This window comes from Epinephelus lanceolatus, chromosome 2 (genome assembly GCF_041903045.1).
Source record: "Epinephelus lanceolatus isolate andai-2023 chromosome 2, ASM4190304v1, whole genome shotgun sequence".
NCBI classification, from domain to species: domain Eukaryota; kingdom Metazoa; phylum Chordata; class Actinopteri; order Perciformes; family Serranidae; genus Epinephelus; species Epinephelus lanceolatus.
The window spans coordinates 43,602,510-43,629,671 of NC_135735.1; the positions used below are offsets into that span (position 1 = coordinate 43,602,510).

The 27,162-nt window shown below is 41.1% G+C and overlaps 1 protein-coding gene across 5 annotated transcripts in view; it reads right to left on the reverse strand.

Moving 5' to 3' along the window:
- Nucleotides 1–250: 250 nt before the first annotated feature.
- dpy19l3 (dpy-19 like C-mannosyltransferase 3) overlaps nucleotides 251–27,162 on the reverse strand; it is a 111,141-nt gene continuing 84,229 nt past the window's right edge. For 4 of the 5 annotated variants that reach the window (XM_078161874.1, XM_078161870.1, XM_078161868.1 and 1 more), the window contains 2 exons: nucleotides 6,250–6,408; nucleotides 256–743 (listed from right to left, as the gene is read on the reverse strand). In XM_078161874.1, coding sequence (XP_078018000.1) covers nucleotides 540–743; nucleotides 6,250–6,408 — 363 coding nt within the window. In that variant the 3' untranslated portion in view covers nucleotides 256–539. Of the gene's footprint in view, nucleotides 744–6,249; nucleotides 6,409–27,162 lie in introns of all 5 variants that reach the window. The other variant, XM_078161869.1, reaches the window with a different exon arrangement.

Below are 27,162 nucleotides of genomic sequence, written 5' to 3' on the forward strand. Positions count from 1 at the left end.
TGAATCTAATTTTGATTAATGCTGCTGAACCCCAGGTCTACCCTGTATGAGAGGAAAACAATAATTCTATTATAGTATTTAGAAGTAGCAGTGATTAGTGTTTTGTTCATTTCATGATGCTGTGCAGAAATGACACTGACTGCTTCTAATGAAACTAAATAATTAGTAGTTGCTTGTGGTATTCCAGACACTACTTAGAGGCCTAATAGTCATTTCTGTGTCTGTTTATCTGCACCAGTGAGTGCTGAGAGAATGGCAGGGTGGGTGGCTGGACACAGAACAGCCCGAAGCAGGACTCCTATAGGTGCTTCCACACTCCACTAACTAAAACAATGCAGCCCCAAGCTTGAACTGGCACACTGCTCTAACACCACAGTTCACAGAGCCATGTGTTGAAAAAATAATGGGCATGATCACAGCTGGGCACAGTTCAGAGGAGACAGAGCAACAGCGAGGACTCAGTGCTTTTTATCTCTTCTTCTCCTCCGTCTCTCTCCCCTTTGGCCTCTGACGGGGGTTTTCTCACAACCCTGAACCTGCTACTGAGTCGCAATGGGCTCTGACGAGCTCTTGGTGCTTTTCTTGCGTTTCTTCTTGAGCCGGTACACATGGAAGGTTTTGTTCTGGAATGTTCTGGTGAATAGTGCGGTGTAAGCCGCCGTGTCTGTCTTGATGGCCTCGCAGAATCGAGGGTGGGAGGCCGGGACAAGGTCTGGGTCATTCTCTCCCGGTCCGTCCATGATCTGATGATACAGAGAATGAGCATGTCATAATCAACAGCAACAAGAATGACAGAAGGTTAACACTAATGTATGTTCTTAAAAGAGACATGTGTTAATCAACAGACAGTTAGCTGCTGTAAATAAACACCAACAGCAGGGTGACCGACAGCCTCTCACGGCCTCTAATTGCACTTTGCATTCCTGCCAGCTGGATCAGGGGCCTCATTAGAGAAAAATATCCTAACTGCTCGTCCTATCTTTACTTTCAAACACAGGAAAAATCCTTTCTTCCTTTTACAGAAGCAAGTCCTAAACTCATGGCTGCGTCCTCTCCTATCTCGGACCTCCTATCTTACCTTCTAGCTATAACTGTAGATTTGAATCTTCAGCACTCGTCTTGTCATGCCTGTATCTTGGATTATACCGGGTATGACAAGACATAATATCAACAGCTCTCACTTGTCACTGACTGGCTAGCGTGCGATCATGGGCAAACTATAATTACACCCTCGCGGTATGCCTCTGCAAACCGGTCAAGATGTACTTACAGTTTACATTCATGTCTTTACAAACTGATATGTAGCCATGACAGTGGACAATGCTTCATATATGGATGCTGCTGCAAAGAACCTACATATTCTAAAATACCGATGCTTCACATACATCTTCAGCCCGGCAGCACTGAGGATCTATACACACAGCACAGTTTCATGGTGGACGCCCTGTCCAATTAGCGTCACTTTGAACATCTAATATTGCTGCACATGTAAGGGCCAAGAGGTGCCAGGTTTCAGGAGAAAGTTAAACAGTGAGAAGCCTTTAGAGGCTTTTCACCCAGAATACAGTTCTCTAAATAAAACAATGAGTATTTATTGTGGTCATATTTAAAGATAATGAACATTATAAAAAATATTAACAATCAGAACCTTCACTGCAAAATGATCTCTATCAGACTTACATCTTAAAATATTGGTAAAACCTTTTTTGCAGTAGTATACTGGGTGGTATGGCTCTGTTTAGGTCCAAGGAAAGGCAGAGACCCCAGAACAGAGCCATTCCTTGGACCTACACAGAAAGCCTAAGGCAGAGAGAGCACACTTCTCTGCCCTTCCATGCGCCTACATGGAAAGTCATGGAAAGTTGTCTGCTCCATCAGTTGATTGGGCTGTTTGAGATCAGCTGATGTAGCTGGGATGTGGGCTGAGCTTGACATCGTGTCCTGCCTGAACTAACGCTATGCTCATTATTTGTAAATGGTTAATAAGGCAGGGAATAACTTCACCTGCTTCCTCAATCACTTCCACTTTAGTCTGGTGTGGTGATGACAGCATTACACAGGAGTGGATGTGTATGGAAAAATGCACATGACTGACTGACTAAATGTGGAAAAACTGAGAAATGTTGTTAAAATTCCACTTTTTTAAAGACATCTCAGACTGTTCATCATCTGTTTGAATGGATGAATGTTTCCAGAATGAACTTGTGCTTCTTTACACTAAGAGAAAGGGAACAATTGGGAGGTGCTGGTATTCACTGGTTATTATGAAATAGTTTTACTGGTCCGGCTTACTCTGTATGAAATTGGGCCATGTATGGCCAGTAAACTAAATGAGCATGACACCCACGGTCTACACCATTCTGACTTGGGATTCCTACCTTGGAATTGTTACTATTGTTATTATTAAAACTTCCCATGTTAGGACAGTTCTGTAATTGCCAAATTCCAATTCTAAAATAAGATAGGATTTTTTCCCCTCAATGCAGTTAGGAAACATGTTTCTGTACTGCAAGAAGTTTGATGGATTGATGAATAGCTTTTTTTGGAAATGAAAAAAAGGAACTAGAAAGAAATACTAAAGAATGGTGATTATTTTTCTATAAATAACCGTAAATGGTACTATAGAGACAAAATACATTTCATATATATAATTCCAAACATAACAATGCTCCAAAGAACGAAGAAATGAATAAGATGCTCCTCATCGGTATTAAAGGAACATTTTAAAGGCCTTGGAAACCTACTTTCTCAATCATCTTCCAACGATGAATGATCAGATTGCCATGACAACACTATTGTCTGCCAAGGTTCACACAGTTTGGGTTATTTCACAAGTGTTTTTTGTAATTTGTGTTTTGTCCTTGCATTTCTCACTGTTTTGAGGTGGATATTTCTGTGCACAAATCATATACAAGTAACCTTTAGATCAAAATGTGACTGAGGTTGTTTGTTCATTTTTAGAGAAGTGTCAGTCACATCTGATCAAACCACACCCACACAGACCTGATGAAGCAGTCCTGGGGCTGTACTGATGCACTGTTGCACATTTCAGAACTTTCAGAACTAAATTGATTGTTGCTTATTTAGTCATGAATATGTTAGGCAGTAGCGAAATACTTGTGATTTGAAATCTGGGGGCATATTCATAAAGCTTCCTGATACAAAGAGTTGCTCCTGGTGAGGAAATTCTAAAGAAACTCTTAGAATTGTGACATTCTCTAAGAATTTCCCCTCACAGTGAAGACTAGATGCTGGTAAAGATAAAGGTGGGCTCATCCCTTTAAAAAAAAAAAGTTAAAGCTATGTTCCCCGCTTTCCCCAAATGGAAATATGTTCCCCGCTTTGTATGGGACCGGGGAACATAGAACCCTTTTGAGAAAAAGGGGTGAGGGTTAGGGTTAGGGTTAGGGGTTAGGACCCTTTTTTAAAAACAAAGGGCCTATGTTTCCCGGGTCCTTTTGGGGAAAAGCGGGGAACATAGAACCCTTATTATTAAAAAGGGTTCTATGTTCCCCGGTCCCATACAAAGCGGGGAACATAGGACCCGGGGAACATAGAACCCAGGGAACATAGGTACACTCCCGATAAAGGTTTTTCATACAGCATCTTTGCCCTTAAGAGAACACCTAAGGTGAATAACTGTTAGGAGTAGGGAGGAGGACTTTTAAAAGACTGAAGAATTTTTTAAAAGGGAAAAGAGGTAGAAGAAATATTATCCAAACGCTAGATGACAATGAGTTATTAAAATGCTTCAGATTATCCCTCGCACAGGGATGTTTGTGGCCAATCTCATTAGAGATGCACTCACATCTCCCATCTAATGCATAAACACCATTATGTGGGTCGTCGGTGGCTTAGTGGGTAGAGCAGGCACACCATGTACAAGACAGACAGCAGCCCAGGTTCAAATCCAGCCTGTGGCCATTTGCTGCATGCCATCCCCCCCTCTCTCCCCCTTGCTCACACCCACCTGCCCTGTCCATTAAAGGCAAAATGCCAAAAAATAACTTTAAAAAAAAAAAGAAACACCATTATGCCTAAAATGAGAGTGATCACAAGTTCCCAACACTAAGATGTTAATATAGAATTCACCAGCACGGTAAATAAATGTGAGCAAATAAATTGAACAACTAAAAGCACAAGCCTGTGTTGTTAAACACATAGGCTACCTTTACAGTGAGTATATGTTCATGTCTTCATAGAGACTGAATTCTATGATTAGGCTAATTGATTTCACTGTTAATTCTATGCACATTAAGAGTGCATTTTTATCTCTATTTTTTTCTTTTTGATCAACCAATCACATCTTACTATATAATGACGAAAACTCTGTCTGTGTGTCTGTCTGTGTGTCTGTTCCGAGTTTTTCTCCTCACTGACTTGGTCAATCCATGTGAAATTTGGCACAGGGCATGGGCCTATCTCATGCCCCGTATGTCGTAGAGACATGAAACTTTGCACAGAGATGCCTCTCCTCATGAGGAACAAATTTGCCTCATGAGGAGACTCATCGATCTGCATGAAAATCGGTGAACATAGTCTAGGGACCAATATCTAAAGTTCCCTCTTGGCAAAAGTTGGAAAACTTACTAAAACTGAGCTTCTATAAGGCAATGAATATTGTGGAGGGCGCGGCTCATCACATAAAGGTGTATAACATCTCAAGGGTTTCACTGATCACCACACAACTTTGTAGGCATATGACCACACATAATCTGAGGGGACCCCTCCATTATTGACCCCATCAAACAAAATGGGGGTGCTAGAGAGCTAATTTCTTATCTAGGCCGAACCGCCATATCGATTTTTACTAAACTTGGTAGATATGTAGAACAGGACACCTCAAGGTGACTGGAGAGATTTAACTCTAATTGGCAACTGGGTGGCGCTATAACAACAGAAAAATGCTTAAAAATGTCTAAAATGTGACCGATCGCTGTGGCTCCCCCTGTGGCCGAATGTTGTTGTTTTCTTTTACTTTTTGGTATGACTAAGTCATGGTATGGTATGCTGTATATAATCACGGAAACTGTCAGTGTGTCATTCTGTCAGTCAGTAATTCTGTTTGTCCCACGTTTTTCTACTCACTGACGTGGTCAATCTATGTGAAACTGCACATAGGCATTGAGGATTGGCATAGGTAGAAGGTGACAAAGCTACCAATGGATATGGACTAGTTTTTTTAAAGAATGCAACATACCAAGCAACTGGATCAACCACACCTCCTCACTGAGGTAAAAGTTCCTTGATCAGAGTTGTTCTGAAATTTTCCTACATCACTCCTCAGCTAGGACCTCTTGTTAGAAATTTTTAGGTTATGTCAGGAGCTCTCTGAGAGTATTCTCAGAATGTTTGTGAACACAGTCACAGGTTTTTAGAGCTTCAAAAGCCACACTTGGCAAGTTTTGGGGTTCTTTTGATGTTGTTTTTTGATATTGTTATTATTTTTATATTCATTCATGTAAATCACTAGGACTAGGACCACCTGTTGTTTGAAGAGAGAGACACAGCAAGAGAACACAGGAGAGAATTCTGATTCAGTTTCAACTCTTATATCTACCTCAGCAAGAGAGAAAACATGGGGCACGTAGTTTAAAGATGAAAAGAACTATATATATATATATATATATATATATATATACCTACATATATTTTTTAGAAAGGGAGACAGAGATTCAGAGAGAGATTGACACAGATTTGAAAGAGGGGAAAAAACAAAAAAGGAAAAGAAACTGAAACACAAAGACAAAAGTTAGAAAGAAAAAAAACAACAGTGAGAGAGAGAGAGAGAAAAGAACAAACAGATGTAAACGCAGCATTCCTTCAATAAAGCTGTCTACATGTCAGATGTGTTGTGTATGCTGTGTGACATTTACGCTGTCACAAACAGAGACACACACCAGCTCTGTGTTTCATGTGTCTTACACCACACTGAGCCAGACAGCCAGACTGAAGCTTGTCTCGCCTCTGGTAATCCAAATAGCCAGCGTGCCGCATCCAACATCAAAATAAAAAGAGATGGGGGGAGGAGGAGGAGGAGCAGGATGGGGGGGGGGGGGGGAATGAAAGAGAGAGTGACAGCAAGAGAGTGAGAGACAGTGACGTGCAGATGAGAAGTGAGACTATTGATCTTAGTGGAGGCTGAGAGCTTTCACCCAGTCACAGAAGTTGGCAGTGGGGATGGCACATGCGGCCACACACACACACACGCTCAATCACGATGAGTCACGTTAAACAAATGCCACCCACGTGTCCGTTGGCCAGGTCGAGCAGGTCCCTCAGTCTGCAGCCTCGCCGGTGCCTCCGCTCATAGCAGATGCTGTTTTCCAGCACCACGTAGTCGGCCCCGATAGACCTCAGGATGTCATAGACGTCCTCCGGGGATTGACGAGCATACACCTGATACACCTGCAAAATACACACACACAGAATAGAAGTTGAAGAAGTTTATTTACATGTGTGGCTTTTTGATTGCTTTTTCTCCCTAAAAATCATCTAGCTCTGTAATTTAACACCAATATTGTTGGAAGGAGAAAACTTCTCTCCTGGAACTCAATTACCAGACACGTTTATTTTCTGAATTACAGTTTTGATGAAAGTTGGTTTAGATTCAATTATAACATGTTTACTGAAAACAGAATCAGGGGAAGAACAAAAACAAGAGTGTTGAAACATAACCAAGCTCAACTTTCTGAAATCTGTTATGGTTCATCTTTTTTTTGTAGCACAAGAAATAAAACTTTTGACCAATTTCACACAACAACAGATTTAAATATTCGACCCATAACAACAGAATTGTTTATCAGGGACAAAACAACCCAGTACTGTTTAAATGGGTTTTGGTTTAAATGAGGGGTGGAAAATTGAAGTAACAAACCAACGTGAAAGTTTCTACATCATGTTCAGAAGACAGCTGTGACTGAAATCACTCTGTTTTTTCAACATGTTGCACTCACCGTTTTATTTGAATGTCTGAATTCTGAGTGTGAAATGTATGTGCTATATAGAGCCCTCAAAGACCGGACATAGCCTAAGTAATGTGCGGGGCTGTAAACTACATTCTGCTAACAATCCCACAGTTATTGTATATTTATGAAAATTAGAGTCATGTGACACATCACCTGCAAAATTTATGGGTGTCCGGATGTCAGTTCGCTAGGCCAGTTCTACGCAGGGGCAAGAGGGGGCAATGCCCCCTTAAACAAATGTCTTGCCCCCTCAAAAGGCACAAAACTGAAAAGTTTTCTCATCTGTCTCCACTCCACTCCGTGCTGTGTGTGATTTAACATTACTGTGCATTCACACCAAAAGCGTCATGAGCGTCATAAGCGGCCGGCAGCCATTCATTTTCAATGTACGCTTGCTACGAAGGGCGTCAGGGGCGTCGGCTGCAGCGAGCGGCGCGATGCCAGCGACCAGAGCGTCAAGTAGAAGTTGAGAGAAGCTGAACTTTATGCAAATGAGCAGCACCGCTGCCGAAGCAGCAGCCAATTGCAGACCGGGATTCGGGTACGGAGGTCTGGGCTCTCCCGGAGCTGTACGAGCCGGTGAAATTCACCGTGGAGTTGCCGGGTTTGCAGGACTCTGTGGACCCAGACGGCCTGACGGCTCCGGGCCCTGTGTTTCCTCAGCAAATACGCCAACGCAATACAAAGAAGGCTTCCGAAAGTGCGATTAATGAGCTCCCGCTTATTTACCACCAATTACATTTCATCAGAGTAAAATCATAATTATAAGACTCATAAAGGCTATATTGACTGTGTTTATTAGCGTTATTTTAATTGTGCAATGAAAGTCATGGATAATACAAAGTGAAGACATATATGATATATTTGTTCATCCTTGTAAAGTGAACAGCCTGGACACATCTGCAGCAGCCGGCCCCGCCCCTTTGGCCGCTACAAGTGCCTGCTGGAGCTGCTGCCAGGCAGCGCGATGCCAGCGACCTGAGCGACCGCTGGCGCTCATGACGCTTTTGATGTTACTGTCTGCAGTTGGCAGAGACCCTCCCCCCAGTAAACACCCAATCACTGTTTAGTATGCAAATGAGCCAAGATGCATCTGCATCAGGTTTCTCAGTCTCAGTGAGGCAGAATGCAGCAGTAGGTGAAGCTCCGTTAAACTCGTTGTAGCGTCTCGTGTCGTGAGATACTTAATATGTAGTTAACAACAAAGAGTGAGCCTGTCAGTGCGAACGTTTCTTCAATCACACAAGCACAGTGAGAGATGAGTGCCTGCTGCATGTCACATACTGAGGACAAATGTCCTGTGTGTGCCAGACCCCTACATAAAGCCCCGCCCAGCCTCTAGTTCTGCACGCTGGTTTTTGATAATCACAGCTTTTTTTTTACAAAGCTTTTATGATCTTTTCACTCCTGCAGCTTTCAGCAGCTCAAACGAGACTGAAGAGAAATCTGTTAAATTGCTGGCAAAATAAACAAAAAAAGAACAAAAAATGACAAAAAACAAAACAAAACAAAAAAATATAAAATGTTCTGCTCTAGCCTATATCTGTTGTGTTTGTTAGTTCTGTTAGTTTGATAAGTTTTTTTTTTATAAGACTAGCTTTGGTAAATACTGGCTACAGTGAGGTTATTGTAATTATTAGGTTCAAATTTATTTCATATGTCTAGATGCCTAATGGCCATCCAATAAGATAAATGTTAAGATGTTGGTTGTGCCTGGATGAAGGATATTTTTATTTTATTTTTTCTTAATTTTTATTTTATTTTTTGTTTATTTTATTTTTCAGTTTTCCTCTCTGAGGGATTGCCACCTTATTGTGGTCAGGGGGGTTTGTGTGCCTCAGTGACCCTAAGAGCTATACCAGCAGGAGCTTAGTCTTCAGGTGGGACACCCAAGTTGGACAGGTCTTAGGGTAGTGCATTCCATTTCTTTAGGTTGGGGGTTGGACACACAGCTAACAACAACCCAATTCCATGTAGAAAACACTGTTATCAACAACAAAACAAGCGGTGAGGACATTTGAAACCACGGTGACACCCTCTATAAGGCACTCACACAGCATCCCCACATCCTGCGAGTGAGTGAGTGAGTGAGTGACCTTTATTTGTCAGCTCTACCTATGGCAAAAATGTGCTGGAGCATGATGCCCCCTTCACATTTATGACTGCCCCCTCATACGTGCCTGCCTAGAACCGGGCTTGTTCATGAGAGTAAACTACTGAGTGTCCATCAGATAGGAAGTGATGAATGAGTTCATTTTAAGAGTCAGAGTCGGATCTGGCTACTAACTGAGGGATGACTATCACTATTTTATTATTTACTTACATAAAAATCAAAACATTTTTTTTTTTAATATTTCTGTTAGGGGTGTGCCATATTATATTGTTCACAATAATACTAATATAATTTTTTAATATGACATGAAAATTCATATTATGATACTTGAGATATTTCAACTTATTAATATGTTGATATCATACTGTTACCCACGGCAACAAGCATGACTGAAAGCAAAACTTTTACCAACTCTGAGGAGCAGCTTCACTAGAGTGGAATGAACTGTGGCGTTGTTAGGCCTGGGTGTCCTGAATGTTTTATGAACAGCCCCGGCCTTCTCAGACTCTTTTAGCAAGTTACCGCTCAGAGGGAACTCATTCAGCGTCTCCTCTGGCAGCAGCACAGCATCTCTTCCTCTCCTCTCATGCCATGGGCACACGCGAGTCGCTGTCGGCAAGTGATTTTGTCACAAACCTTTAGTAATGTAAACCCACGTGATGCTTGTGGCTCGACAAAAACAACATATATGTGAATGTGCAGTAGTTATGGTAGCATAACAGCCTGTCACAGGTTACAGCATGATGATTAGAGGAGAAATGGCACAGCATAAAGGTCCAGATGTCCCAGGGTACATTTTTTTGTACTTGGGAACTGTGTAAATGTTTAATTTGTGGTATATTTTATTTTGTTGTACTATTAATATTGTGTACAGAATCTGAATCACATTCTGAGTTACTGTTGTTTTACAAACTAAAGAAATGAGAGATAATTTTTGTCACGTTTTTACTGAATATTTGAAGGCAAACTGTTGAAACAAACATGTTAAACTATATTATTTATTTTGCTGCACTTCTGTGTTTCATTTTTTCTTTTAGTCAACACACTACCATGCTCACGACAGTAATGCTAACATACTGCTTAACAGGTTTAGCAGTCGTGTATATCTAAATCTATATCTATATATTTTTTTAGAATATTTGTTCAATAATGTCCAAAAAACTGTAGAGGGCTAAAAAATAAATGTGGATGAATGCTGCTGCCATCTATGTCTAAACGTGTTACCTGCACAGCTCACTGAGATGCTTTCATATTGTTCATTTTAACTTTGAAAGGATACACGTCTTTTCACAGCTAAAGCCAGCAATTTGTGCGAATTAATCGCATGTCAGTTTGAAATGTCAACTCAAGGCCATCTATTCTCTGTAAGCCCACCCACACCTCCTTCAGAAACTTTGGTATATAGCAGTGCAGGTTTTCTTTTTTTTGCAACAGTTTCAATTTCTATGAATGTTGGGACGCCCATAGAAATAAGGCAACATATAAAATAATGACTATTCGCTATCAATAGATTTCCTCAGACATCAGTGTCGAAATTCTCTTCATACAGTCACACAGTAAAATGGATATTGATCTTGCAAAAACCGTGTCCTCTCTGACAAATAAAGTAAAGATTATAAAGACAACAAATGTAAAGAGAACATCTATAGCAGCAATTGCTTGCGATGGCAAGTAGCCAACAAAAAAAGGTTTAACATGCTTGGTTGTCAAGGTAACATATAACCTGTCATTTCCAAGTGCTTTAGATTAAAGTATGTTGTGGACATAAAACGTGTCAGAAGTCTAGTCTCTGTGAAAGATATACTGCAAAACCAGACCATGTAGGATAAGCAATAGCATTACGATAATTATTATTATCTTACTATATAATGAAAAAAACTCTGTCTGTCTGTCTGTGGGTGTGACGAAGCTAATTTTCCAAAAAATTACACCATTATTAGTATATTCTTTTACAAAGTTGATGCATTCACCCCACGAGTTACTGCGCACGCGCGTTGCTATATGTATCCACCTCCAACGGACATCAGCTGTAGCCGAGCAGTGGAGTTACACTGTACATGCGCGTTAATATAAGCATCCACCTCAAACAGACATCAGCTGCAGCCGATAAAGGTAGGCTTATCTTAATATATAATAACGAAAACTGTCTGTGGGTGTGTCTGTGTGTCTGTTCCACGTTTTTCTCCTCACTGACTTGGTCAATCCATGTGAAATTTGGCACAGTGGTAGAGGGTCATGGGAGGATGCGAATGAAGCAATATCACATCAATTTGCCAGAGGGGGGCGCTATAGCAACCGATTGAAATTGCAAACTTTGAATGGGCATATCTCATGCCCCGTATGTCGTAGAGACATGAAACTTTGCACAGAGATGCCTCTCCTCATGAGGAACACATTTGCCTAAGAACCCATAACTTCCGGTCATACAGATTTTCCGCCATTTTCAATTTTTTGAAAAACACTTAAAATCGATCTCTTCCTAGGAAGTTTGACCAATCTGCATGAAACTCAGTGAACATAATCTAGGGACCAATATCTAAAGTTCCCTCTTGGCAAAAGTTGGAAAACTTACTAAAACTGAGCTTCTATAAGGCAATGACTTTTACTATCTGCCTTTCAACATGCTACCTCAACTACTAATGTACAGTTTTTGCCCACTAACTATCCCACTATTGGCAATGGTACTACTGTACTTTCAATAAAGCAATCGCAATCACAATCACATTCACAAAAACTGTCTGAATACATTGCTCTTCTTAATGGATTCAGTTGACTATTTATTCTGCAATTCCCTATCACCTGTATCCCAAACATACACCATGTGAAACTGTACGTGAGCAACTGTACACTCAAAGGGTATGGACTAGTTACTATTATTATTGTTATTACCAGCAATGGAAGCATATCGGCTCACTGTCTTTCCTGAGAGATCTACTGAGCCCTGTTATTATAAGATGTCCACTAAAAACTGACACTTAAGCTGGGTATTAAAGGCCATGCATCACATTCAAAGCTTCAGTTGAAGTTTTCCAATAAAGAAAAGAAAAAAGAAAAAAAAAGACAGTGCAACACTCAAATGTTGATTTAGAATTCAAACATCAGTGTTATGAATGGAGCATTGAAGCACTGAAGCTTTGAACTCTTTGGTACAACACTACTACATATGATAAACACACCTGAACTCTGTTCAGTCCAGTCTTCACTGATGAAAACCAGTGCAATAAGTTCAGCATTTACACTCATTACAATTACATGGCCCTATCCATAGGATATATGACCACATTGTAACTTTTGTACACAGCACTGCACATCTGGAATAACAAGTCTGTCTCCAGTGAGTAGAGTTGAGTGTGGATTTATTATAGTGAAAACAACGATGATTGGGTGATAATGCAAACACTCAATTTTCAGTGGAATGCATGTAATGGGAATATTTGTGTCGGCTTTCGTGTGAAAGGTTTGAATGCGAAAAATAAAAAATGACATTCTAAATATTTCTTACTGTCAGTAAAGCTCACGAAAACACCCAAACCAACTATAAACTGATCAAATATTGTGTGTGTATCAAAGTCTGGTATGTATATACTCTGTGCCATAGAGCTCTATCGTTGTCCAAAAACTATTATGAAAATATCAGTGAGCGACACTGTTGCACGGGTCGACATGATCACACTGTAGTTTATTTTGAGTACATCCTACATACACCATCTTGCTGCTGTACATACTCACAAGAGTAACAAATGTATATTAATCCACCACTGAGAATAGTCCCCAACAAGCGCATTATTTCATTATTTCTCATTTTAGTTCATGGGCCTGTTACGGCCGCTGGCCTGTGTGTTGTTTTTCTTTGTGTCACCTTCCTTTTTTTTCTCCAGGTCCCGCCTCTCCCTCATTACAGGTGGATCAGCACACCTGAAGCCACTTGAAATGGGGGAACCATAAAAAGCGGAAGGACTGGCTGCGAGTTGGTTGTTTAGTGGACCGTGGCAACAGAGCTGTGTGTGTGGCGTGTGTTGTCAGGTAGCCTAGAAGCATTTTCGCGTTAAACGACCGGTGAGTACTCCCTTGGTGTGGAAGGGAGGGTGTTTGGTAGTTGCTGCTTTGTTGGCCCGAATTCACGTTTTCTATTGCTTTTGTTTTATAGGTGGTCCGGCTACTCATTTGGAGCAGCTCGCTTTACGTTCGCATTATATTCTGTTTTTTTGTAAATAAATAATTGTCCAGTTAAAGTTAACCTGCTCTCCTCTCTCCTTCTTCCAAAAACACCCGGTAAACATTTTATGTTACTTCCCTCATCCCCTGGGCTCAAACGGGGACCACACACAGCACAATTTGATCTCAGATGGGCCGGACCAATAAAACCATCACACAATAACCTATAAATACCATCAGCTCTAATGTTTTCCCTTTTTTGTGTAAAGCATTACAATTACATTCTGCAGACATTAATCTTTTTACTAAACAGATGAACAGCCTGAGATGTCTTAAGAAAAATAAGTTCAGTTTCAACTGTCTCAGATTTTCCCCATTCAGTCAGTCTACTTCTCACTGTCATTACATGTGCATTTATCCGCACATTTCCTGATACAGATTCTTTTGAACTGAAGCTGCTGATTGACAACATTTTTGCACAATGTTAGATATCTTTAAACATACTCACAGTAAGTATTCTTTGATATATCAGAGAACTGTATTCTGGTCAGGGGTCTATATAGTAGGCCGGATTGGACCATTTGGCGGGCCGGTTCTGGCCCACCGGCCATATGTTTTACACCCCTGCACTATTTCATCCTGTTAGAGCCCAGTTGTTTGAGGAAATTTTGTAGCCTTTTTGAAAATGAAACAATGTATTTGTGACTCCTTTTAACACAAATGAACTTGGAGCTGAGAATCTCAGACAAGATAGGGAAGTAATGAAGTATTGAGAGGTGACATAACACATTGTTGGTCTTGGTCTTGGTCTTTTCATGGGATTTGCTGGCAAAAAGACAAAATACAGACTAACACAGGCACTCTCCTTAAAACCTCTGAATTACACTATGTTCTTTGATTTTCTGGAGAAAACACACTCTACCTTTTCTGTTTAGGAAACCCTGTACACAGTTTTCTTGTAAGGGTGTATTTGTGCTACTGTTTACATACTCTAACAATAAACCTTTTTAAAGGCTGCTTCCCAATTCAGAATGTATGCCTGCTGGGTATATGAATTAATTCAGAAAGACCAAAAAAAAAAAAAAAAGAACTGTGTTCTTTGTCCACTAATGAATTACTTTGTGAAACATCATTAAGGTTCTTACAAATGTTTGAAAATGCATTTTACAGTTTTCCTTCTCAATGCCACACACAGACACACACACACTTAGAGCCCAGAAGGTCTGCACCAGTGTTGTGGATCATTAATGAGCTCCACACTAAGCTCAGGCCTGGCCAGCAGCTCAGCTCGGCTGACTTCCCACTGGGAGGCAAAACATAAGCTCATCTACCCAAGAGATGACCCACACACTACTTCCTGCTCATTGTGAAAAAGACACACACACACACACACACACAAATGAATAACAGGGAAGCTAATTTAGTTTTTCTATCAGTCCTGTGTGGTTGTGTTTACAGCTTGTTTTTGTGATCTGTTTTTGTGATTTGGATGTCAAGTTTTGTATTGCAAATTCTTATAATCTGGCTAATATCAGATGCAAATTCACACAACCAAAAAAAAAACAGTCATTTTGAAAACATATTTAATGCAATTTAAAAAAACAATTAAATGAGTAAAATCAACAGAATCAAATTGAAAGATTTCATTTACTCAGTTTGCTTTGAAAAGTGGTTTTCTCCATTAATGTAAACCCTTTGCAAAAACAATGTTCTTCTGCAGCATTTCTCACGTACATTACTAAGATGCACTCTGGGGTGAGTGTCACCATTCATCTCTCCTTTACTGGAGTGCAGCATTTTCAAGCTCCATTTTCCCCACGTTACTATTCAGTCCGATTTAATGGATGCACATTGTGCATCCTCTGATCCCATATTCATTCACACAATCAGAGCAGGTCACTGGCCCCCATCTGCAGACAAGTCCCTTGTCTCTCACACAAGACACTGGCACAGAGCTGGGTGAGATGGATGAATGAGGCAATGTGGTTTTAGGTGCAGTCACATAATAGTGATTTCTCTGCTATTACAGCAACAGCTCAAGTTCTGGGAAAAGACTTTGATTCCAGTAGCAAAACAAAAGCTAATGGTTGTATATTACCACAATAAAATGGGGACCATGAAAAGACGCATCAAATAATGTGTATCTATACTTTAACACTTTTATAGTTACCATGGCAGAAAGGCTAATTTGGTCTTCCTGAGTGTAACATGACATGATTTGGTTTGATATATAAACATTCTGAACAGCCTGACTTTCAGATTTTAGATTCACTGTCAAGACTTTAATGCAAATATAAATTAAAGACAATCAGAAAAATACATAAACCTGTCTGTTTTACTGAAGTGATAAATGAAAATGTTCTTGTGAATAGGGTTGGGGAAGAAAATCCATTCTCTAAAGTATTGCTTTTTTAATTTTTTTTTTTTTTTAAATGTCTGAATCAATATATTCTAAATGTGGAGGTGGATAGAAGTTGCCACTTTACTGTTGTAATCTACAAGTAACGTGACATCATATCCCTTTCAAGAAAAGTAAAGCCGAAGCAAGAAAGCAGAAAATAGCAGACAGTGTAAGGACAGAGACCTTCAGCTGCCCAGATAGCACCCAGACTTCAGCCAGTGCAGTGCAAACTGCCCACTGGATAAGTAAATTTTCTGTTGCTGTTGTTATACAGATTTAGGCTTGTGCCGGTTTGACAATTTTCCAACCGGTTTGATTTAAAGCCAAATATCTAACTGAACCGATATATCGAACTGTAGTAGTTCCAGCCCCCCAAATAGTACCGGGAACTTCTTCGGTGGAAACGGGTTACTAGGGCAACAAACCGAATGACTGCTGACTCCCTCGCACTTTTCCCCGCCCCCAATGAAATTTGATCTCTCGCAGCAGCAGCAGCAGACAGCGGAGCGGACCGGTTTATCCGGTTGACATGAATTAAACTGGGTGGAGCTCTTAAACTGGACCGAACCGGTTAAACTGGAAATCGGCACAAGCCTACACAGATTAGACCCAGTCCATTGTGAACCCCGGCACTGGTGTTTGCACTGGCTGAATTTGAGTTGCTACAGCTGCTTCTTAGTCTGTCTCCAGAGCTTCCACTCTCCCTTTGGCGAAGTAGTCTCCTAGGGGTGGGAAGAGGCTGAGGGACTGCTGGGTGCACTAGCTAGCGAATTCTAGTCTCATTTGTGGTCTGACAAAAAGAGAGAGCAGCGCTGTTCAAATCAATGCACTGCATGCAGCTTTTCAACTGAATAAGATTTAACCCATTTTAAATACTGAAAAAGAAAAAAAAGAAAAAAATAGACAGAGAAAATAAATAGGTGGCTGTTAATGCTCATATTGAGGTAACCGCTACAAATAAATCAATGTATGAGAAATACTGCGAGACAGCTAAATGTAGCATTAACTTAAAAAACTCCTTTATATTCATTCTATTGTACATGTACATATCAGTAAGTAAGTAAAGTTTATTTAATATAACATCTTTCACAGAGTAAAGTCACAAAGTGCTTAACTGAATTAAAATAAGACCATAACAACAGTTAATTATTTATTAATTTATTTACCACTTTTCTTTGCAGTGTATGATGCTGCTGAAATGAAATCAGAGAGAATGATTGACCTCATGCGCAATGTTTTTGAAATTATGTCTCTTGATACACAGTCTCTACAAATGTACAATTTAATTTTCTCCCACGGTCTAGTGTTAAAAAAGTAAACAAAAATGGCAATAAACATTAAAATGGAATCATAATACTTGTAGAATCAAATTGCTTAAAAATTGCACTACATATGGAATCAGCACCCAAGTATTGTGACAATATCAACAAGGACTTATACTGTCAGCACCTAAGCTTCATATATCACAATTTCAAAAGAGTCCTTAGACAAAAAAGTAGTGGGTTCTGCTGTTAGAATTGCATTTTGCAGCACAAAGTGATACTTGGAGGCAGCGTAGTTACAACAAAGTCAATTCAAGAACTGAGAATACAAGAAGATTTGCTATGAGCTAGGTTTGCTGTGGCAGCTGGTGTTACTGGTGTTGCATGGTGTTTGGGCATACACCAATTACACAATGAAGACCAGCCCCTAAAGGATATTGCCATTACAACAATTAATGCACATTCAGCACGACCTCGCAATTTTGTCCAATCGCACAACTTTACCGCATGTTAGAGTATTAAAAACGAGTGAAATGTCATTTCATTGTAGAGTTGTGAGCAGCTCACTGATTCACTCTGCCCCTCTTTCTGTCCCTTTTGACATATAGATTGCACTATAGGACCGCTATTAAGTCCCTTCTGGATGCCTCCTTTGCATTTTTACCCAGAACCAAACAACAGCAGCATCATGCCACTCTGGTGTGTGATTTTAAATAGCATGCTGGCATTGCAAAAGCAAAAGAGGCGTGACAGGTGTGACATGGAACACAAAAGCATCAGCCTCTAGTGTGACATAAAACATACGAGTCTGCAGTGCTTTCTAAACAGTAACAATGACATTAGCATGGCAATAACAATCATTTACAGCCCATTATATGGCAGCTGATCTCGTCCAATACTTGGAGGGTAAGGAGCTCCTGGACCTCGGGGTTTTACATTTTCTGCTGCTGGGCTTCATCTTTGTGCTGGCTGCTAACTGCTATCAGCTACTTTTTAAATCTGCCACAACAGGTCACATACGTAACACTTCGTCAAAATTTCACATCCATGCCACCCATGATTCCGTAATGCCAGCTGTCCATAAATGAAGCACTGTTACAACCTCCGATGCTGCCTTAAAGGCGAGACAACTCTGCCCTCCCAGTGGCATAACAGCGATAAAATTCCTGCCTTGTTGAGGTAGTGTAAAAGAGGCTTCTGTTTATCATGAGACTACTGCTATGGGAACAGAGCTCTGCGCCTGGGACAGTCACACACATACACACAGTGATGGGCCTAACTGTTAGCATCACACGGCTAACATTATCCAATGTTTATTGACAGGTTTACCGACAGAATCAAGCTGTTTCGGTGTCAGTGTGAGATTAACAGCCAATGACAGACATTGCTGTGGGGCTTTTGTCCAAGTAGCAAAATATGACAAGTAGCGATAAGATCATGTTGCGTTGTGTTAGCTCGTGCTAACCGAGCAGAGAGAGCAGGAGGAGAGAAGCTTATAGAGACAGCCCTTTAGGGCTGTGACAAACAGCAGAGGCAGCTGCTTGCTAGCAATTCTGTGGAAAACACTAAATGTTCATGATAAGCCTTACAACTATTCTTGCAATTTTCACTTGCTCCCACAATTTTATTGCAAAAAAAAAAACACCACAACATGCATCACATGTTGGGGCAGCAGTAGCTCAATCCATGGGACTTTGGTTGGGAAACAGAGAGTCGCCAGCTCAAGTCCTCGTTGAGACCAAACTTTGAGTGTGGACTGGTAGCTAGAGAGGAGCCAGTTCACCGAGGCACCCCCGAGCCAGGAAGTGAACCGCCAAACGCCCAGGGTGCATGTCCATAGGCAGCCCCCTCGCTCTGATATCTCTTCATTTAATGCATGTATAGGTCCTGTGCGTGTGTGTGTATTTCAGGTCTGTGTATGTGACAACAAAGTAAAGAAAATTTTGATTTCCCCTTGGGGATTAATTAACAATATCTTCTTCTTCTTGTAATTTTTAAGAAAAGCTGCTATGAAATCAGGCATTTGAGGCCATAACAATCCCAAAATCAGCCTGTGAAATCTTCTATCCCACATTCATCAAATATATAAAAACTATACTTAGTCGGACAACGGACGCTACTGTTTTAAACTGAAAGTGTTCAGCACTGTGCAGCAGTAGCAGCAGAGTCACAGCACAGAGCTCTGCCAGAAGCAAGCTGGGACCTTGTGCACAAAGCAATATTCAGGGAACTGCGTAACCAGGGTGAGTGCAAGCTGAATGTTGCAAAGACCAAGAAGATGATGTGGGAAGAAGCATTCATGCTCGAGTGGAGAGCACATCACGTGAGAGAAGAGGAAGATTAAGAGGTTGAGGAAGCTGCTGCCCAAAAACTGTAACAAGTTCATTAAAAAGAAAAGCAGGCACTGCCACACCAACTGTTCCTAATTGTTCAAAGTGAGGGGAAGATCTAAAGATCAACATTAAAAGATCAAAGTAAGCACTCTACATTGAGCCCCCTGTGGAGCGTCATCAACAAGTAACTTTTCTTATAAAACTCACTGACACAAGTGGTGTTGTAGGTTCATTAACTGGTTGAAAAAAATTCCTCACCATGGCATCCCTACTCTCACATTTAGGTGGAGATGGACTACATCAGCTTGAGCTGAAAATATTTCACCTTGAGTGAAAAGTTGTGGTTTTCCCGAAGTTTCACTGACACCATGAATATGGAGACAGGAGCAGAAAGGAGAGGGTCTGGAGGAAAATAAGTGGAAATCATGGCAACCCTGGCAGTCAGAGCTGTCACACATCAGTCATCAGTAGAGAGACTTGTCCATTGAATGCTTGAGGACACAAGATTGCAGCCAAAAGATAGAAACACCACTCTGGTGGTCAAAATGAGCCAAAAAATTATTCCATATCACGCTCTCCTCTTATTCCACCATGGTCACATAGCCAAATGAATGAATACAGAGAGCCAGTTTTCAGCTCTATAATACAAAGTGTCAAATTTCCTACCACTGAATATCAAGTCATTACATTATTTTCCTGACCCTGAAACTCAGTGTGTCTGTCTACATGGTGAGAGGAGAGGCGCACACAGGTTGACACCCTTTAAATTGGCATCAGAAATTATTGTTTAATGTGGTTTATTTATGAACAAATGAGTACAGCTGTTTCAGAGCCATAAGATCAATGATGTGACTGGTTGAGAGTGTATTTATTTATCACCACACCCACTCATCTGTTTTCACCTTCACCCTGCCCTTTTGCACCTTGAGCTGCTGCACACATGAACATGGAATGAATCCACTTTTCATTATGCCTGATGTGATTTGTAGCGTTTGTATTATGGTTTTATAGTGAGGTTAAATGTTGTTTTGTATTTTTGTATTTATGTGTATTTATGTAAAACAGCTGACATCTTAGGATGCAGGACAAATTTAAGATTTTGTCTAATATATCAAAATTAAATCAAAATCAAAACAAATGAAGCAAAATATCAGGTGCTCTCTGTAGACGCCCATTCAGTCTGTACGCCTAACACCTACTGCTTTGTGTATTTTTACTGTGCTTATACGATTAAAACAGGGCCCTCAAAGTCACAGTGAAAGGGAAGTTAGAGTGTCGTCAGCTTCAGAAAGGGATTTAAATAAAATCCTTAACATGTGATTCAGAGTTCCTACAGCTGAAAGCAAGTTAGATTTAAGACTTTTTATTGCTACTGTGCATGAAATTTAAGACCAATTTTACAATAACCAACCAACAACCAAAATAAGAGAAAAAAAACAACATTAATTATTTAGTGTTAGGAACAATTTTGCCCAAAGGTTTGTTCTAACATAAAACATCACTTTTTGTCTCATGGTGGAGATGAGGGTAGAACAGAACTGGGAAATACATGCCGTTTGTTGGCAAGTTTTTTTTTGTTTTTTTTTTGGCGATTGTGGTTTTTCACTCTGCTGGTGGGATTCCACTCCCTAGATTCCTATCATGCTGAGATTAATATTTTTTGCATTAAATACACAGAGCCTCATATGCATTGCTTTGTACTGGTTTTGGCAATGCAGCGACATGTTTTCATAGAATTCATTTAAGACAGTTTTTGTTTAATTTGCAATTTTTCCCATGTTGTCCAGAGTACAGTGACAGCTAACTGGCATACACTGGATCCTCTGCTCAGGAATGCTGGCCAGAAACAAATTATGAGTGTTGTTGGCTTTGCTATCTTGATCTGCATAACATTAATGCAAGAGACATTCAGTACTGTTTTTGAAAAATAGATGTTACCAATTATTTTGAGATTTTAGAATGCAACAGGGGAAAAAGGGATTCATAAAAACCTACTGAACATTTTTAGTACCTTTGAAAGATTTATTTAAGACATTTAATAACAATGAAGGCCTTATTTTTAAATTACTGAATTCAATGCCTTTTAAGACTTTTAAAGGATTTGTGGGAACCCTGTGATTAAGTTGCTTAATAGTGGGCATGGCTTGGCACAGTAAGGAGCTGGGGGTCTGTTCCCCTCCACACACATCTCCCTCACCCACATTGTTAGCTCAGGAGGAGCACAATAAGGGTAAAATGAATAAATCAGACCTCAACCACATCATTTCAAAATGTAAACAATGGTTTTGCCTGCTGAAGCCCAAACCTACACCTTATATGATATCATTTTGCTTACTACCTTCACTAGCTTACAGACAATTGTGAAAAACATATTACACATACACATAACTGAGAGATTAGAACCTGGAAAATGTATTGCCTTGCCTGTAAATGCCTTAAAGGACATAACTTTCACCTTTTTAATCACAGATGATCTTCCTGAGGTAAAGTTGAGAAAGTGATCATACAGCTGTAATAATAGTCAGTTCGTGATTAAATGTCACGGCATCATCTATCATCAGCTGATCAGATAATCAGAAGATTACCACTTTTGAAACATGCTGGCCACATCTCAACTGTCAAAATAAAATCCTCCCAAATATCATTTACCTATTTAATATGACCCAGGGCTTGACGCTAACTTTTTTCCCAAGGAGCACATGTGCTCCTAAGTTGAAAAAGTAAGGAGTGCACAAAGAACTTTAGGGACACAATGTAAATTGATCAAATAATGTGTTTTCCATAATAAACGTGATGCAAATAGACATTTACAAGCAAAATCATTTAATGAATTTGTATACAAAATGTACAGAAAGGTAAAATCATCAAGTTTTGAAAAAGTATTGCAATTTCATTTTGTCTTTAATGTTATTATCTTATATATATTATCTTTGCAATATGATTATCTTATATAATATTATTACTATCCTAAAACATTCTCCAGGTCCTCTGACACTCTGCAGGACTTATTTCCACCCTGCCCAGCAGTGGTACCGTGGCGAAAGGTCAGAGGCAGTCCTGGCTAGTTTTACGCCCTGGGCGAACCATCCCTCGGCGCCCCCCCGCCCAACCCCCCACCGCTCCCCACCCCCCACAGTACGATACCAGTGAAAGTATCACGGTTCTGAGTAGTATCACGATACCACGGCAGAAATGAGGCAGATGTGCCTTTTGTCATTTATAAAAAGATAAATCACTTTTCTATAATACATCAATGATATTTCAATTGAATAAATTACTTATTGACTTATTCATACTTCAAAAACAGCATCAATAAGTGATTAACATAGGGGGGATCAAAATTAAAAAAAAAAATAAGATAAAAATCAACCATCCACCCTCCTCCCATGACAAGTAAAGAACAGTCCCTCCATTAGTAAAGAACAGTCCCTAAAGTGCGGTGAGGTTTGTGGGCCGTTACCTGCATCAAAGAGGGAAATGTGAACAGCTCGTTCCTCCTCTGACACGCCACATACCTGTGTGTCGCCACGGCTCGGCTGTCCAGGTACTACTGGGCAGTGATGACACCAACAAAAGAGGAAATTACTGGACCTGGAGTCGGACTTCTCTGTCGTCAGTAAGCCGTTATCTTGCGCCGCAGAGCACTATGAGCCTCTGCCGTATTCCTGTCTGTGACCCCCGTTCAACCCTCAACCGCAAGGATTCGCCTTTCCTTTCTGCTGCTGGTTGAAATGTGATAATAGGGGCGCCCCAGCACCCACTCCACTAACTTGACATGGAAATGAGTGGTAGTCTAGAAAAATGGCGAGTTTTGTAGGGTTTTTTTGGGTTTTTTTTGGAGGGTGCTCGTGCGCCCTCACATAGATTGCGCCCTCACATAGATTGCGCCCTGGGCGGTCGCCCACATTGCCCATAGCAAAAACCGTCCCTGCGAACGGTCCCTAACTGCGGGGAGAACAGAGCAGGCTTTCCCATTGGTCCGCCGCTTTTCCTGGTCCGTCTCCTCCACACTTTGGGCTCTAGTTTCCCGGCGCAGCGCAGGGTGGCGCAGGGTGGCAAACCCCGCGCAGAGCTAGTTTCGAGCAGCGCAACCCGAGGCGCGCTCAGTTTGGTAGTTTGGCAGACCGAGGTGCGCTGAAATGGCGGCACAGCAGGGGGAGGTGTCGACAGATCCAGCTTGGCGCAGTGACAGTTTTGTGCCAAAAGGCTTCGCCGAAGGTGCGCTAAAAGCTCGCCAGCTGAAACCTCGTCTACTGTCAGCGCAGGCGGAGCGCAGCCGGTGTAAGCCGAAGTTTGGCTGACCGGCAGACAGTGCGCACACGTCACCAAAACCTCACAGGCAGGTTTCCAGAATATCAGGCACATTAACAATGCAATAAATACCCAAAAAAACACTATTCAATGCAACTACCTGCAATCAGCACATAAATGTATCTCTATATCGACTGTCCCATCACATCTGATGTCAGATCAAAGGGGATTGGCACCGTTTGGCACGTTTGGCACGCGTAATGGAAACCCAACCTGATTTGATTAACACAGCTGCAAACTAATGAGTTCACATCCCTCTCAGCCAACCACAAACAGCCACAGCATCAGATAGGGAGTATATATTCAGCGTCTGTCATCTTAGAAAAGTCAAAAGAAAAGAAACAGAGTGAGACTGCGAGAGAGAAAGAGAGAGCGCGCGCGCACGAGAGAAATGCAACATTGATTTACAATTGTGGTGACCTCCTCCCAGGCTACTTTTGCATCATCAGCCCGTGGAGGTCTGCTTGCAGTTCCGTATATTTGGACACTGCGAGCAGACCTCCCGGACCAAAACATCAGTTTCCTCCTGGGAGAAGTTTGGCCGTCTGACGCTGCTGCTCTCTTCTGCCATGGCGAATTGAGTAAACTCTCATTACGCCTTCATGCGGCGCATTTAAGGGCGAGGAGAGGGGCTCATTTGATTGGTGTGATGTGAATGGGCTGTATAAAACCCACACCACACCTTCTCTCCTCCCTCCGGACGGAGGTGGGATATAGGAGTAGCTGCGCCAGGGTGCACGGTGTGCCAAACTTACAAAATCCGCCTGGCCACACCCAGTTGGTGAAGCGCAGGTGCACTGCGCCTCCGTCGCACCCGGTCTGCGAAACTAGAGCCCTTTGACTTATTTCCACGCTGCCGACAGTGGGACTTATATTCACTGTGCCGACAGTGGCTTGGAAAACCGCCCAAAACTGTGTCACACGGGGAAGAGGGAAGAGGGAAGGCGGCTGGAGTTCCTCCAACATTTGCGGTTAGATTATCATATTTTTTTTATTGACAAAAATATAGGCTGCTTTGGCTGATTTTTTTTATGCGCACATGTGCCCCTAAATATTTTTTACAGTTTGCACACACCTATTTTTAGTCGCAAATGCAAGTGAAACGCTCGCACTGTCAAGCCCTGTGACCCCAGTTTATAATTAGCACAGTGGTCCAATAAACTAAACAAAGACAATTTAGTTTTATAGACAATTTATTTCTATACTTTCTCTCCACCAACCTGCAGCAGATCAGATAATGGACAAAAGTAACCATTTACCCCTACACTTTGACACATAAAGGTTGTATCTATTACTGAAAAACTACCATTTTATTGACACCTAAATTAAAACCATGCTCCTCTTTCAAAACCAAAGAATCGATACCACTCATACAGCTTGGTGGCAGACCAACATACACCTCAGTATACCATTTTCTCTCTCATTCTCATTCTCATTCTATCACCATTTCTCTGGAACCGACATGGCATCACACAACTGCAGCATGTCTTTAAGGATGGCTGCTTCATGACCTTCAACTGATTACAGGAACACTACAATAAAACCTTTCCAATCTAGAAAATTGCCTTCTCAAATGTACAGACTCCTGTACTTGATGCATTCCTCCATTGTAACATTGACCTCCAACTGAATTAGAACCAGCCTTCCTTGGCAAACTACATGTAAAACATATGTTATGTCATATTATAAATTATTTAGTATAAGTCACTTCCATATTTATATATGCGTATTAAATTAAACACAGTATTCAAGAACTTGCAAGAAAAACAACAACATATGAATAGGAATGTTAATTGGCCAACATTGGGAAACAAGTCCAATTTGAAATTCATTTATTGAACAACCAGGCTTAAAGGTTAACATTTGAAAAATTAGCAAACTTTCTGTTGCTGCCATTATATAGCTTAGACCCAACACTGAAGAACTGCCCCCCAGCCGCTCTCCTCCTGGTAAGTTAGAAGTCTGCCCAGTTAGCACAAGCTAACACAGCAGTAGCGACTCACATCCAACACCAAGCTGTTAAATGGTCCCAGGAAACTCACACCAACACCATACCTGTTCAGCTCTGTCGTTAAACCCCTTAATACATGTTAGGTAACGTTAGCTGTGTGATGTTAACAGGGTGAGAGCAACAGCAGAGCAACGAGGCACTAAGCAAAGCAATACACTGCATGCAGCTCTATACTGAAACACACTTTTACCTAATTTAAATAGTAAAAAAAATAGAACTATGTTCAAATGTGAGAAGTTGGGCAGTGATTACTCTATAAGGTGAGCCAATACTGAAGTCCACATCTCATGCCCATCCCTAATAAAATCCTACATAATTTCATATCAAGAAATACAAACTACGGCTTAATGTATACACAGAATCAGATAAATGCATGTTATGCCCAAATAAGTGTGTAGTGTAGCGGTAGTTGATGAGGTGCGTGGACTACTGGATAGATGGGCAGGTCACCAAAGAGTAGGTGGGTATACTCTCCTATATATTCCAATGGCTTTTTGGCTTAAAGGTGGGTAATGTAAATAGCCACAAAAAGAGGTGGGTATAACCCACATACAGTACAGGCCAAAAGTTTGGACACACCTTCTCATTCAATGCGTTTTCTTTATGTTCATGACTATTTACATTGTAGATTCTCACTGAAGGCATCAAAACTATGAATGAACACATGTGGAGTTATGTACTTAACAAAAAAAGGTGAAATAACTGAAAACATGTTTTATATTCTAGTTTCTTCAAAATAGCCACCCTTTGCTCTGATTACTGCTTTGCACACTCTTGGCATTCTCTCCATGAGCTTCAAGAGGTAGTCACCTGAAATGGTTTCCACTTCACAGGTGTGCCTTATCAGGGTTAATTAGTGGAATTTCTTGCTTTATCAATGGGGTTGGGACCATCAGTTGTGTTGTGCAGAAGTCAGGTTAATACACAGCCGACAGCCCTATTGGACAACTGTTAAAATTCATATTATGGCAAGAACCAATCAGCTAACTAAAGAAAAACCAGTGGCCATCATTACTTTAAGAAATGAAGGTCAGTCAGTCCGGAAAATTGCAAAAACTTTAAATGTGTCCCCAAGTGGAGTCGCAAAAACCATCAAGTGCTACAACGAAACTGGCACACATGAGGACCGACCCAGGAAAGGAAGACCAAGAGTCACCTCTGCTTCTGAGGATAAGTTCATCCGAGTCACCAGCCTCAGAAATGGCAAGTTAACAGCAGCTCAGATCAGAGACCAGATGAATGCCACACAGAGTTCTAGCAGCAGACCCATCTCTAGAACAACTGTTAAGAGGAGACTGCGCGAATCAGGCCTTCATGGTCAAATAGCTGCTAGGAAACCACTGCTAAGGAGAGGCAACAAGCAGAAGAGATTTGTTTGGGCCAAGAAACACAAGGAATGGACATTAGACCAGTGGAAATCTGTGCTTTGGTCTGATGAGTCCAAATTTGAGATCTTTGGTTCCAACCGCCGTGTCTTTGTGAGACGCAGAAAAGGTGAACGGATGGATTCCACATGCCTGGTTCCCACTGTGAAGCATGGAGGAGGAGGTGTGATGGTGTGGGGGTGTTTTGCTGGTGACACTGTTGGGGATTTATTCAAAATTGAAG